The 16,175-nt window shown below is 40.6% G+C and overlaps 1 protein-coding gene across 2 annotated transcripts in view; it reads left to right on the forward strand.

Moving 5' to 3' along the window:
- LOC125232023 (unconventional myosin-IXAa) overlaps positions 1–16,175 on the forward strand; it is a 66,238-nt gene that overhangs the window by 37,250 nt on the left and 12,813 nt on the right. The window contains exon 1 of one of the 2 annotated variants that reach the window (XM_048137634.1): positions 5,396–5,587. The exons of the other annotated variant lie outside the window; for it this stretch is intronic. Within the exon in view, the coding sequence (XP_047993591.1) occupies positions 5,497–5,587 (91 nt within the window). The 5' untranslated portion in view covers positions 5,396–5,496. Of the gene's footprint in view, positions 1–5,395; positions 5,588–16,175 lie in introns of those variants that run through there. 2 annotated transcript variants of the gene reach the window in all.

Raw genomic sequence — 16,175 nt, forward strand, 5'->3', positions numbered from 1 at the left:
GAACAGATGATTACAGTTTCCCACATACAGTCCACAAAAAATAATTCCTTAATTACAACAAATAAAAATAATTTAAATTCAAATCAAATTACACCTAAACGGGTTTTAATTACGAATACGTCAGACCAAACTCGACCGTATGTCGATACGAATAAGGTTCGATCTTGCGTGAAGTGCAAAGGCTTCCATTCACTTCACAAATGTTTAGAATTTTTAAATTTGTCTACTAAAGATAGATTCACATTTGTTCAAACAAATAACATTTGTTATAATTGTTTATGTTCCGGACATGACTTACGTAAATGTAAATCAAGTTTTAAGTGTCGTAAGTGCAATAAGAAGCACCACACCTTAATTCATTTAGATTCGGACCTTACGCGTACGCGACCCTTCCCGGCGAACAATGAAGCCGCTGAACTAGTTGCCGTCTCGCTCGCTCTAACGGAGCAGTCGCAGCCCGGCGCGGGCGCTGTCCCGAGCCCGACAGCTGTTCACGGCGTGAATCAAAATAATCTAGGTTTAGGTATTGAGCCTCATACGGTGTTACTGTCAACTGCGTTGGTTGACCTTTATTACGAAGGTAATAAAATTGCTACAATTCGTTGTATGTTAGACGGGGGCTCACAAGCAGCTCTTATTACTGAATCGTGTATGCAACGATTAAATTTACCGCGACGAAATGTCAGCGAGCCGTTGGTAGGTGTCGGTGATTTACCGCTCAACCCTAGGGGTACCTTCGTGTGCTCAATTTCGCCCAAGGGCAAACAAAGTCCAAGTATTCCTTTGGAGGCTACTATTTTGTCAAAATTAACCCGTCAAATGCCTAGTGTACCACTAGCACCGTACGGGGAATGGCCTCATTTGCAAGGGCTCGCTCTAGCCGACCCTGAATTTCATAAACCTCAGCCGGTTGACATGATACTTGGCGAGGACATTTTCATGGATGTCATTCGTGAGGGTATAGTCAGGGGTAAACCTGGCACACCCACCGCAATCAATAGTGTATTTGGTTATTTACTAGGGGTAAAGTCAACTTTACTTCTAATATTTCGACTCCACGCCATACTTGTTTTACGTCGTTCGACAACGACAATCTCGAGAAGTTTTGGGAGCTGGAGTCAGTTCCAGAGATGCGGAGTTACACTCCCGAAGAAAAGCTATGCGAATCCTTTTTCCAAAGGACGCATACGCGCGATGAGACAGGGCGATACATAGTTGCTCTGCCATTCAAGCCCGATGCACCGCCCCTCGGCGAGTCTCGGCAAATTGCTCTAGCACGTTTCCACAAACTGGAATACCGTCTAGAACGAAACCCCCAGCTGAAGGCGGAGTATCACGCGTGCCTCCAGGAGTATGTGGATCTTAACCACATGGAGCTCGCGGACGATAACCCCCGCTGGCGCGAGTTATTACATCCCGCACCACTCGGTGTCGAAGATTTCCGACACTACCCGAACTCGTGTTGTCTATGATGCTGGTTGTCGCACAACGAGTGGCTACGCGCTCAATGATGCGTTGCTAAAAGGGCCTAAGTTACACTTAGACATAGTAGATGTACTTCTAAAATTTCGAGTACATAAAGTTGCATTTTGTTCTGATATTAAACAAATGTATCGGAATATTCTTGTACGTGAGAGTGATAGGGACTTTCAGCGCATCCTGTGGCGCAAGTCGCCAGAGGAACCTCTGTGCGATTATAGGCTGCGTACCGTTACTTTTGGTATCAGTAGTTCCCCTTATCTCGCCTTGCGCACAATTAAACAGCTCGCGCATGACGAAGCCGAGCGTTTCCCGCTCGCCTCGCCAGTCCTCCTAAATGACGTGTTCGTCGACGATGTGGTGACCGGCGCAGATACCTTAGCCGAAGCCCTCAATCTGCAGCAGGAGCTGATAGGTATTTGTGCCACGGCCGGGTTCGAATTGCGAAAGTGGCAAAGTAACTCGCCAGCCATTCTCGCTGCCACGCGACCGACAGAGTTTCATGGTGAGCGGCGCGAAAATGTTCATTTTGCCGAAATGGAAAATGACAAAGGGGTCAAGGTCCTTGGACTTCAATGGAATCCAAGATCTGACGCATTTAGTTTCAAAGTTCAAAGTTCTTCGCAGGCCTGTACAAAGCGGGCGATTCTTTCCGAAATTGCAAAAATTTACGACCCCCTCGGGTTATTATCTCCGGTGACATTGTTTGCCAAACATTTAATTCAATTGCTATGGTTAGCCAAAATTTCCTGGGACTCAGAACCCCCTATCGATATTATTAACTCATGGACGAGTTTTATTAACGAGCTACCGCTCCTATCGCAAATTTCTTTTCCTCGTCATATTTTCAATACTGACGACTTCGATTCAATCGAAATTCACGGATTTGCCGACGCAAGCAAAATTGCATACGCAGCATGTGTTTATATACGTCTGACGGACAACACCGGGCGAGTTCAAACCTATTTAGTCATGGCTAAAAGTCGCGTTGCACCTCTTCGGGTATGCCTTACTATACCTAGAATGGAATTGATGGGTTGTGTAATCCTATCAAAATTAATTGAAAGAGTTATGCATCTTTACGGTGGTCACATTCACCCCGATCAAGTGTACGCATGGTCTGACAGTTCCGTCGTGCTCGCGTGGCTTCAGTCACCCCCGCACGAATGGAAAACGTTTGTCTCGAACCGCACTAGTGAGATTTTGTCCCGTGTCCCGGCGCGCTGTTGGCGTCACGTCCCGTCAGCTGATAACAGCGCTGACCCGGCGTCTCGCGGTCTGCTCCCCGCCGCGCTCGTACAAAATGACTTGTGGTTCCATGGTCCTACATGGCTCCAACAAAGTCGCGACTCCTGGCCTATACCAAAACCGGTGGTAAACACGAACGAGGAAAAACGCAATACACATGATTCGGCAAGTCTTAGTTACGCATGTGTGTCCACATTGCCTCCTTCCCCGGACGACGACACTCTTATAACGCGATTTTCGTCGCTAGGTAAATTAGTTCGCGTCACGGCAGTCATATTTCGTTTCTACAATAAATGCAAGAAACATAAACAAACATTCCCAAAGTACGTCACCGTACCAGAGTACAATTTTGCATTAAATCGACTAATATTGATTACACAACAAAAAGTGTTCGAAGACGACATTAAAAGGATTTCGTCAAATAAACTTCCGTCAATTCGTTTGCGGCGTCTCACGCCCATGATAGATAAGGATGGTTTGTTACGCGTCGGCGGACGTATTCACAAATCGCTTTTACCTTTTGAATCAAAACATCAATTGATTTTACCTAAAAGACATCCTCTTACAAATCTTATTATTGACGATGCGCATATAAAGGAACTACATGCCGGTTCGCAGTGCGTGCAAAACTCGCTCTTACAGCGATACTGGATTATCTCTGGTCGTGATATTGTTCGCCTCCGCGTACATCGTTGTATCAAATGCTTCCGCGCTCGACCGACTCGCTGCCAGCCGCGCATGGGAATGTTACCCTCGGTTCGGTTGCGCCCCGCACGTGTGTTTAGTAAAACGTCTTGTGACTTTTGTGGGCCATTCTACGTACGCGCTAATAAGGTTCGTAATGCAAAAATAATAAAATGTTACGTTGCAGTTTTCGTATGTATGAGCGTTAAAGCTGTACATCTTGAGTTAGTTTCCGAACTTTCCACGGAAGGTTTTTTAGCCGCGTTGCGACGTTTCACGTCCCGTCGAGGATATTGTACGGATATATATACCGATTGCGGACGTAACTTTGTTGGTTGTAATAATTACCTTCAAGAGTTATATACTTTTTTACGTAATGATTCGGTCATGAGTGCCCTTAATCAACAAACTTTAAAACAAGGATTAACTTGGCATTTTCAACCACCTTATGCTAGTCATTTCGGTGGATTATTTGAAGCGGCTGTTAAGAGTTTCAAAACTCATTTACATCGCGTAATAGGTACACAAACGCAAACATATGATTGTATGCACACTTTGACGTGTCAAATCGAAGCTGTATTAAACAGTCGTCCGCTCTGCGTTCTGAGTTCGGACTCCGCGGATCCTTTACCTCTTACGCCGGCCCATTTCTTAATCGGTGAGCCCTTAACGGCCCTACCGGACGTTTCTCTGATAGACGAGAACCCTAATCGTCTTACACGTTGGCGCTGGATACAGCAAGCTGTCCAGCATTTCTGGCGTCGATGGAGTCGTGAATATCTCCATCAACTGCAACAAAGTACAAAGTGGCTTCAAGACCGCGGTCCCGCCGTTCGTGAAGGTACTGTTGTTGTGGTATGCGACGACCACCTGCCGCCGCTGCAGTGGAAACTCGCGCGCGTTAATGCTGTCCATCCGGGCAGCGATCAAGTTATTCGCGTCGTAACATTGAAAAGCGGGAACACGTTGTTCAAACGACCTGTTGTGAAGGTCTGTCCCTTACCTTTAGAATAAACTTATACAATCGTTACGACTCTTAATGTTAAGTTAAATATAAGTTTCATAAAATATTTTGGTATACTTTCGTATAGTTTCTTTTTTTTATTTCTTTTAAAAGTCACTCCGTGTCTTTTAAGGTGAGCGGCATGTTCCGTCGAGGAACAGAGATTTTTAGTTTTAATTTCTTTTCTTGATATAGTTAAATAGTTATTTCATTTTCATACATACAAGGCAACACAATTTTGAAAGAATACTTTTTCCATGTATATGTAGCACAGTTTTTTGGAGCTGGCAATTACAGAAGTCCCAAAGCGACTTTCCGGTGCGCCTGCCACGGCACCTGGCGGATATATAGAAAAAACTCTCACTTCGACCGTGCGAGCGCCATGATCTGCGCTCCCGTTATTACGAATTAAAAATAGTTATCGGTGCACCGGCGCGACACAAACGTGAAAATTGACATTTTAAGTGATATTCCGACCAGTGACCTAAGCTTCCGTTTATATGTGACAATCGTTTTAGTGTGAGGATTTTCCCAAAGTGTTTCCACGTGGCCCCACAAGCGCCTCTGGACAAATGTAAGTAGCCTCACCAATTAAACGCCGCTACACTATGCATATGCATACATTTGTAAAATCTTATGATGATTGGGATTACGTATCAAAACCACAAACATTTGTGAAAAAAAATGGCCGATTGTATCGAACGCTTTCGACCGACACGTACCAAGGAAGCTATTCCAAGTCTAAAGCTGAGTTTAGACGTGCAAGTTATTGCTGCAAGTTTTGAGACAGAAGTATATGCAAGAAAGAGATGCAGATATTTGCCACTCACTCTTACCTATAGTTAAGTCTCAAAACTTGCAGCAATAACTTGCCGGTCTAAACTCAGCTTTACATCACGAATGGAATGAAAATCCGCGGTATATCTGGAAAAGCCCACCGTCTGGCAACCCCTCGTAGCTTTGTGTACGCGGAGCGGGGGCGCGCGGCGGGGCGCCTCAGTTCGCCACTGCCGGCGCTCGCGAGAGCTCGCGTGTGATACTGCGGCGCGGCCGCGGCCTGGGATGCGCCAGCGCCGCCCGCCATGGCCACGCTCGGCCTCTCCAAGGTGTTCATCCTCGACAAGTACTTCACCGAGCTGCAAAAGTTCTGGGAGACGGAGAAGAAGCTGCAAGGTGAGTTAGATTTTTTGCCGCGATGAGTCGAGCGTTCGGTTTTGAATCTAAACCTGTTTGCTCGCGCCGCTCCAGTGTTTCTGTGAGGTGTTGCCGTAAAGCCCTTCGCGTCTGAAAGCTCGGAGGACGCCGCTCTCTTGCACTCTAAAAGCTCCACATATAATACGTTGGTATGCCTTTAATGCCTGATCTGGTATAATCGATGTAATATCTATCAGGTAAACTTTTTCAGTCCACCACTTTAACTCGAAAAGTTCATCTCCTTTGCTATATTAGTTCTAGCTTACTACAACTCTACAATTCTGGTATGCCCCAATCCTATATGCCGTAGAAGCTTAGAGAATCCTTGAAACAATCCTTTGTATTTACAAAAACCAAAGCTACGGCTGCACGTAAATTGCCATGACCTCTCGACCACTTCTCAGTATCTATCTAGGTTGTCTACTTGTTAAAGCTAGAACTTTCTGACCGACTTCTATGATTGTTGGTCTGCGGAGAACAGTGCGACCTAGAAAAGACATGTGTTTACGTCGACCAAGTTGTGGTCGAAGTAATATAAGTCGAGGTGCGCGTACGCCTTTGTTTTGGTTCCCGCGACCACGCCGCGCATTCCAATAAGGTCGTTCAGGATATTCTTTATAGCTTTATTGCTACTGCCCTAACTTCTATTTAAGGCAAGGACATTCTAGGATATCTCGGTTGGTCACATAGAGATGTGCTCTCCGTATGTTTTTTTATTTTGTTGTTCGACCTATAGTGACTAGAACTGATTTAGAAAAACACCATAATGATATGTCTTGGTAAATGATAATAAATACTAAAAACGCATTGTTCTTTCGTCATATACCTCATACTAGAGCAAAGTAGTAGGTAGTGTCTATGTAAGATTACAAAATTCGTCGTAGGCGTACCGGATTGAACAATAATTCGCCTCTTCCCAACCAAGAGAATCATCTGTCATCATGTTAAAGTACATTAAAATACATACATACATACATATAATCACGCCTGTATCCCATAAAGGGGTAGGCAGAGCACCTGAACTACTAAGTTTCAGTGCCACTCTTGGCAAAAAGGGGTTGAAAGAAATCCAAATTGTGACATTGCAGTGACAGGTTGCCAGCCTCTCGCCTACGCTACGCCACAATTTAACCCATATCCCACAGTCGACTTCTACGACACCCACGGGAAGAAAGGGGGTGGTGAAATTCTTAACCCGTCACCACACGGGGTAATTAAAATGTACCGAATTATCCAGTATTTTGATTTTCCTAGTGGCTCAGAGCAAAATCGATTTCTTTACTTAACTCGTCCACAATAACGAAATAAGATTGTGAGCGAAGTGGGGTTCATTCAGTGATATTTTCCTCATTCAATAAAAACTTCTGTTTAAACAAAAAAATCTGTGCTTTTGAATGATATTGCGGCTTGATTTCTCTAACAGCCTACATTGTACAGTCGACCAATTTAAATCCTAGAATTCCTAGAGTAGAACCCTGTCTTCTTTTCACTGTGCTGTCTGAGTTCTATTTGCTAGTATATTAGTCACATTGTCTTTTACTATGCAAAGGTTCTACAGTGGCCTAGGATTCAATTCGGTTAACTATACATCATATCATCTGATTCATCTGTGTGGCTACGGCACAGGTAGCGGTGGGTGCGCTCTGAGGTTAGGCGCAGGTCGTTATGCAAAGCGGAGGCTGCGCCTAACGGACGGCGGGGCGGGGCGGGGCTGCGCACGCGGCGGCCTATCGGGCTATGATGACCCCGCTGCTTAAAAGCTTCTACGCAGGGGATATGCTGATAAGACTCCTATACAGCTGATAGCACGTAAAACAAAAGATGCTTAAAGACTCAAGTAGTAACCTTGACAATCATCGATTTTACTAAAAGATTAATTTAAAATTGTAAAAAATAAGAACCAAACTGGGTTCTTATTCTTATTAAATCAAACACGGAAACGTGCTATCTGTGAAGAAAATACTTAATAGATTTTTTTTATAAGAATCGATCTTTGAGAAGTCAGAGCACGTATGTACATAAAAAACTTGGGTAAATAGAGTTTTATCGGGCTACCTATAACTAACCTATTTAATATTGCTTAGTAACTTTACGATAGATAACCACAAAATTAAAATTTTGAGAAAACCCCCGACCGCGACATAGTGGTCCGATTTTCATGAAACATGGCTAAGAACCCTCCCGACTCGAACTCAGCTTTCAAACAAAAAAAAAACTGAAAACTGAATCTAAATCGGTTCATCCGTTCGGGAGCTACGATGCCACAGACAGATACACACTCAGACAGACACGTCCGTCCCGACCCGTCGTTTTTGCGTCAGGGATTAAAAACTCGTCGACGAGTAAGAATGATTAATACCTACTTGGATCGTATAAAATTGCAAATAGATACTTGTTAATTTTACGACACGGATAAGTACCTACATACGACGTGTGGTGTGGGACACCTTGCGAGGTGGGTGGTGTAATAGCATATTATTTTATACGTATTTATAAGTACTACACGTTTTCAAGCGGCAGACGTTCGATCACTGTCATCGGTGCGCTAAAGCACTAACTCACACTGATACCGCGTCCAACAGTTGGGATATCTGATTATTTCGTACCTCTAAAATAATAATAATTCCTTGCCTTCGTGTATCGATGAATGACCGAGTGGTTCAGGCATCCGTCCGGTAGACGGAGTACACTGGTTCGATTCCAGCTCGGAACACTTGGTAACTTTTTCTTTGTATATGACATTTAATGTTTATTTCATACCTACCTGAGATGGAATAATCTTTTTAAACTAAATAAAATAAGTAACAAATTTGAAACAAATCTCACTGATCAGGCAGGCCTGAATTAAAAAATAATAACTATCGAAAAAGCACAAAAGTAGAACTCGTATGCATGCCTAAGCCTAAAGTACCGGTATGAAAATTTCAAGGCTGAATGTTGGGTAAATGAGTATGTCATTATTTTATTACAGAGCTTGTAAGAATTGTAAGCCTTTTAAGCCATTACTCTAAAACGAATAATTAAGTGCTATATCAAAAGCTTGTGAAAACATTAATAATTTATTAACATCTACATAAGGCGGGCGAGGCGCCATCAAGTGTCACGCATCTACCCCTTTTGGAGTATCGTCCATTACATATTTATTAAAAAGACCCGGACCTGAGCTGTCGTTTGTTCTCACGTCTGAATTAATCGCGCTTTACCGATATGGTCGAATTGTCGATATTATGTAAATTCTGAACATTAAAGGAGCTTCGCCGAAACCATCCAACACAAAACTTCTTTTAATCCTTATAGCCAAGAGATACAACCTATAAACTGTAAAAAAAATAAAAAGGTTGTGTCGTAAAACTCGTAAAGCCTCACGTATAATTTGGATGCGATGCGAGGGCGTCGGCCGAGCTTTCTCGTTCTTTGGAGCTTCGGTACCGCTAGCTTCCGACTTGCTTCATACTAGAGATGGGCCGAATACGGACTTTGCCGAATTCGACTTTGCGATATTCGGTTCACCTCTTACCGCCATTTTTAAATTTTATGTTGAGTTAAAATCTTTTAAATTTTTATTATTGGTTGGATAATTTGTTGTGATTAAAAATGTTCCTATAATTATTTTAGTACCTACTGGGTGGCTATGGCAACTCACGAAACGCTACGAAACGAAGCGCTTAGATATCTATCTCTATCGCGCTTGCGCAAAGAGCCAGCGGCGTATCGCTTTTTTGGCGTCGGAGAAATGCCATTCTTGATAACTGATACAGATTGACTAATAAAATTATTTTTTCTTTCTTAAGCTACTTTTTACTTTGTTTACAAAAATAATTGTATTTATATTTTGACGCACATTTACACACTTTCCTTAGAATGCTAAATTATAATGTCACTAGCTTTTGCCCGCGGCTTCGCTCGCGTTAGAAAGAGCCAAAAAGTAGCCTACGTCACTTTCCATCCTTTCAACTATCTCCATTTAAAATGAAATCACGAATTGACGAGCTCCGTTTTGCCGTGAAAGACGGACAAATAAACAGACACACACACTTTCCCATTTATAATATTAGTATATTAGTATGGATTATACGATGAAATACAAGTAACCTACGCTACGCTATAGTTACGTACTTGGTAATTCGGCAATATAACCGAACTATTCGGCCGACTACGAAAATTGAAACACTTGCCAAATATGCCGAATTCCGAATATTCAGCCCATCTCTACTTCACACTATCGACCAATCAAATGTAATATTTAGCCGAGGAATCAAACTTGACTCGTTTAAATTATAAATGATTTATTTTATTTGTAAATGGTAGCTTGGTAACCTACTAATAGCGCACTTCACTTATTTGAGAACGGTAAATATGATTTATCACTATCACTACATAGTATAAAACAAAGTCGCTTTCTCTGTCCCTATATATGCTTAAATCTTTAAAACTACGCAACGGATTTTGATGCGGTTTTTTTTAATAGATAGAGTGATTGTAGAGGAAGGTTTACATGTAGGTATAGTACCCGTGCGAAGCCGGGGCGGGTCGCTAGTTGAAGATAAAAACGTAAAGCTATTTATGAGAGGATAATGATTTTTCTTTTCCGGTATTCACTGTAGATATACTTTACAAACAAACAAGAACTCAGCGGTTACTGAGCGTTCTATAATACACATTTTATGTAATCAATCAGCAATACAAATAATGCAGGTTAGGTTCAAAGATAACGTTATTTACAAAGATAATGCGTGGGACCGATTCGAAATTCATCATTTGTGACGATTTTGATCTTGTTTGACACGACCTTGAACCTACAAATACCAATAAATCAACCTTGAACTACCAATAAATCGATGTATCTGTGGTTGTACTTACAAAACGCCAGTCTCCATCAAAACAATATCACTAATAACCAGGCAATATATTCAACGGCGTAGTAAAGGAAATTTTCATTTTAGAATTTATTCCCTTCAACGTCATTATATCGCGTCATTCGTGTCCCAGAAACTTTCCCCTGTGATTTCAACCCTCCAAATACAAAAACTTGAGAAATTTCCATAACCATATTAAAGTGTTAAAATATGATCGGCCACCATTATGAGCATCGTATAACGTAGCACGGTAATGCGCTGCATATTGCACGCGTGCTAGGCTCGTGCAAAAACACGCGCAATGCGCGTGAGTCGCTCGAGTTTTTGCGCGCGAGAATGCGAATTGAGCCGTCTTCGCGCATCCGTCGTGACAGTTACACTTGCTGTCATTTCAAATGTAGAGGTATGATGTGCAAAAACGGAACACGGAAATGGACGAGAATTTATCTCCGGGATCAATTAACAGACTGTATGAATTAAGTTTCTCTTTTTATTGATCCCTGTGTGTACAATTACGGACCTAGGACTCGAAAGGGAAGCAAGATAAGAACACAGAATTTAATTAGGTATATTTTAAATATGTGTATTTATGAAGTCTATGATAAATTTAGACCGACGACTACAATATGTTTTCCGATCCTATTAAGACAGTAGACTTAGTAGAGAAGTACCTACCTAAATAAATACGTCCGTTTTGGCAATGTTAAAAGTGAAATTATATTTTGTGAATTTGTAGGTTATATATACATACATAAAAACTGTTTAGTCTTCTCCTTAGCGATATGGGTTTTATAAATTTTATTCCAAGAAATAATTGAAGATTACGTGAGATTATGTCAAATTGTCAACACAACACCACGCCAGCAAAATTGTCATTGTTTGTTGCGTAAAAGACATCAACGCGCATAATGCGCATAAAACTTTTCAGTCGTGCTAAACCCACCTTTGTTGCAACTGGATAATGATGATAATGATAACTGATAATAGGTGATAATGGTTTCTTAGAGAATATCAAGCGTTGTTTAATCTATCTACTAGTAAAATGAGTAATTAATGGATAAGAGATATTATGCGGACGTAAACTAGTGTGGATGCATACATTCGTACTTTGTTAGATATCCGATATCCTGTAGCTAATATTTACATCGAAGAACTGAGTAGCATACATTTAAATAATCTAGCTTATCTTAGGCTCAATTACACAAGAAATAGGTCCAAAATCAGCCAGTAGTTTATACCTTTCATGCAGGAAATACCGTTTATTTCGTTTTGTATCAAAAACGAGCAAAACAAAGCAAAATAAGCAAATACATAATATACTATGCTCCAGTTGAACATAATTCAAATATCACCTATAGCTATCAAAAAAAACTTATCTACTATTTGGCAGGACCGTGAGTCTTAGCAAGTTTGGACCTGGGGATTATGTAAAAATAGTTAAATAAAGTAACCTAGCATAGACTGGTCAGAACAAGCTGTATTTAAAAATTGACAAGCATAAAAAATGTAGCTCCTATGTAGCCTTAGGTCTTCGTACCTTTTCCTCCGCTAGACTTAACTAGCTAGTGTCGTATATGTTCCAGTTCCAGGTGATTTATCGTCTGAATTCTAAGCTGTACCGGTTCTGCGTCGCTCTATATCAGTTGTCAACCTGATTAGTAGCTAATACTCCATATTAGTGTAGAATATTAGATGGTGGGGTCCTTGCTGGCTGTTCACCTCAGACCAGACATGCTGCCATAATTCGATAAATTCTAAGTGTAAGCTCTGATATTTCCAAATGTGACGTTTCATAAAATAAAATAAAAACATATCGTATATGCATTTCATGCGTACCTATAATTTTAAATTTGTTGCCTACGATCCGTCGGACCATCGGTTGGTAACAATAAATGTACCTATAGTTTTTATGATACGACGGTGACGTACAACGTAGTTTTGGAACCTTAAATATCAGTGAGGTTTTGGGAGAAACTGATAACATCTTATGAAGCTCGTTAGACAGTCGGACAGTTCGTGGAAGGAAATTCATGTAAACCTTACTGTGCGCTACATGAAGATGAACGCCTTTTTACCCGCAAATCATGCAATGGTAGTCCATAAGCATCAAATCAATTTATACCTAATTCATAACATTTAAATAGAAAACGAATCTAAACTGTGACCTTTCTTCGTAGGCATGAATCAAAATTTCAGACCCCCTGAGGTTCCACAACCTCCGGTTGGCAACCAGCGCTCTACGCCATTATAGGCTCTATACACAGAGTAAATTGTGCCGCTGATGTAATCGTGTCCGCGAGTGCTCCATTTAGCCCGAGCTCGAGCGGACCTGGAGGCCTAGCCGAACTGACGTTCGTTGACGCTACGTGGCGATGGTAACGCAGTCTCTGTTGCGCCACTACACAGAACCGATTTTGGACATAGACATAGAATGGCTTTATTTAATACTAGCTTTTGCCCGCGGCTTCGCTCGCCTTAAATTCAAAAACTGCGCAATGCTCCATAAAAACTTCCACCCCCCATTTTAAAGAAGTGGGGGGTTAGAAAGGGACAAAAAGTAGCCTATGTCACTTTCCATCCCTTCAAATATCTCCTCTTAAAAAGTCACGTCAATTCGTCTCTCCGTTTTGCCGTGAAAGACGGACAAACAAACAGACACACACACTTTCCCATTTATAATATTAGTATGGATCACAATGTTACAATGTTAAAATTAAAATAATTAGGTTAAACATGAATATTAAAAAGGGCCCCGACTCAGCATAATGTTGCAGTAAATTACTGCAACGCTGGTTTTCAGTCGGACCCTAGTAGTTCACTAAACCTAAATTAATTAACCTAAACTAGTTTGTGTGTGTGTGTTTGTTTGAATCTCGGCCATTCGATTTCGTGAAATTCGTTCAATAATATCTCCACTACTAGCGATTTACGATTACTAACAGAATCGAGTGGCCATTACCACTAGTTTTAAAACTACTAGCTGTCCTTTTTCAAAAATAGAATTCCGTCGTTTTCCACAGACATTCGAACGGCGAATTCGTGCGTTCGAAATTCAAAAATCGATCCCCAGAAGAGCGATAGGAGCTACGGAGTGTAAGCGATTGTGACGTTGGCTAGTGCCCTGTGCTGGCTGGGCTTTCACAACGTTGCAACACGACCCGAGCTTTTAGCCATATAAAGCGGTATAGTTCTTAAATGCAAGGATTATATTATAATTTAATTTATCGTGTTCACTACGAGTACTCTACGTATACGGCTCACGAACTAAGCTTAAGCTGTAGGTAGAACTTTTTAAGTCCGATTTAATTATAATCATCATATATATATATATATATATATATATATATGATAGGTTTACATTCTAGAGGAAATTGTTTAACTCACCACTCATTGTAATTTAGGATATCTCTTGTATGGGTACCGATGGGTGGTCTCTTGTGTGGACTTTTAAAACTTGAAAATTTTGAATCTAAGATTCGTAAGGTTTCACGTAGTTGACTAAAAATAGCTTTAATTACTGTTGATACCGATTCGAATTTCAATTTCATCAAAAATTTGTTCTAGAAACGATTTATGTATGTTGTATAGTATGTTTGACACTGACATATCCGGTCCATATCGTATCAAAGTTTATTGCTGACGGTTATAAAAATTCGAACCGGACCAGTATTGTTAGCACCCGAGAATTGTGCTGTGAACGCATAGGCCGTGGAAAGTCAACAGTGTAACATTATGTACTGTTTAGTGTATATCTGACATCGCACGAGCCTGAAGTGCCGCTTGCAATTACGGCGATACGATAGGAATGCGGAGAGAATGTGAATGTCAGCGAGATAATTCCATAATTGTCTTTATTGCATGGTGATGTGGAGATTAAGTGGTTCTACAAATATTGTAAGATATTTTCATTTTTTTATCTAACTTAATGCTTCACGCGAATTGATTTACCGATAGCATTATGTTACAAACAGTAACAAATCATAAGTTTCATCTAAATGTTATATATATATACCAATCACACAGACAAGTACATAAAATTTATATCTTCTGGGCGAGATTACTCCGTCGAAGGCCTCGTCTTTGCCTTTGGCTAGTCTGTGGCCAAGAGTAAGCCCATTTCAATTTAGACTATTATCACAGAATATATAATGGTACCTATTATTCATCCTCTAATGGTTAAAGTCATAATAGTTATTTGTTATACAAGGGGGCAAAGTTGTATTTTAACGCCGAGTGTGGAATTGAAAAACGAGCAAGTGAAAGGATTCTATAGTTGAACCACGAGCGAAGCGAGTGCCTGATTTCAGTTTTTTAACACACGAGAAGTAAAATACATTTGCACCCGAATGTAACACAAAACTTTTCCCCTCACTTTAGACTATTATCACAGAATATATAATGGTACCTATTATTCATCCTCTAATGATTAAAGTCAAAAAGTAATTATAATTGGAGTAATTAATAGTGTTAGGGTTTAATCTTTTCTTTTAATAATCCTATCGTATTATTTAATTTTGTGCTTAATAGAGGCGGTATTGTGCTTTCTCCGTTAGATGTTTTATTGCATATTTACGGTTCCTCAACCAACGTTTGTCATCAAATTAAATGTTCTAGATATTTATGGGACCGACGTAAGAAATACATGCATACACCTTCCTAAAATAATAAAATTGTAAGTAGTTAGGTAAATACAGTCTTTTAAAATAGTTTTAAATTACGAGTGATCTAGTGATTTAGCAAGCAATTGAAGCAATAAATGTGTGCGTGTGTGTGTTAATAATAATAATTTTAACACCCCCTTTCCTCTCGTGGGTGTCATAAAAGTTGGAATTGAGATAGAGTGTAGGTAACTGCAATAAACAATAACACAATGTAGTTTTCAACTCCTTAATTGCTAAAAGTAGCCTTGAAATTCAGCAGTTTCATGACACACACATTGTCTTGCTGCTGTTGTGTTCTGTCTACCCCTTTGGGAGTACAGGTGTGTTTATTTATGTATGCATGTATGTTAAATGGACACGAATTTCCGCTAGGCTTCATATACATAGAGCCGGCTTGGCACCTGCCTTTTCCTTATAAGATATTTTGTACGCATACACAAGTACTCATCCCAGTGTTAATTGATCTCTGGATCCTTCAAGACTAGCATAACCAAAAGGCAGGCTTATATTGGCTGAGTATACTGAGGTTTTGTGAACCACAGAGTATCACTTTCTGTGGTATTTACAACTTAATGGCAACCACTTCATTACCTGTGGAGTTAATTGTGTTACTCCACTTAAACGCAAAATGTTGCAAGTAAAAATACTTCGAATGGGAAATTTTAAAGATTTAAGGATTACCTATAGTCATATCTTGTACTTAGCCGGCTAGCCAGAGATAACTTGGGAAATTCTCTAGAAATCTTCCCATAGCTTCCCATTAAGGGACTAAATTAACTACAGTTCTTCTGTAACTCCGTCAAGATCTGCGGGCGCAGGCGTAACACATTAGTTGGATAAACTTTATGGCATCGGTGCGTCCCTATCGCACTTACAAATAGTGCGAAAAGGATGACCTGACGTTATATCGTTTATCACGCGACCGCGCTTGTCTGTCTGATGTTTTTAGTTCCAGCAATAATCTTTACGGAAAGGCAGGGAAGCAATTGCAAATTTTATGACCATATTTATTCCAATTAAAACATCCCTTTAAAGGGTTCTTAAGAAAAA

The sequence above is a fragment of the Leguminivora glycinivorella genome, chromosome 12, assembly GCF_023078275.1.
Source record: "Leguminivora glycinivorella isolate SPB_JAAS2020 chromosome 12, LegGlyc_1.1, whole genome shotgun sequence".
In the NCBI taxonomy this organism is placed as follows: Eukaryota; Metazoa; Arthropoda; class Insecta; order Lepidoptera; family Tortricidae; genus Leguminivora; species Leguminivora glycinivorella.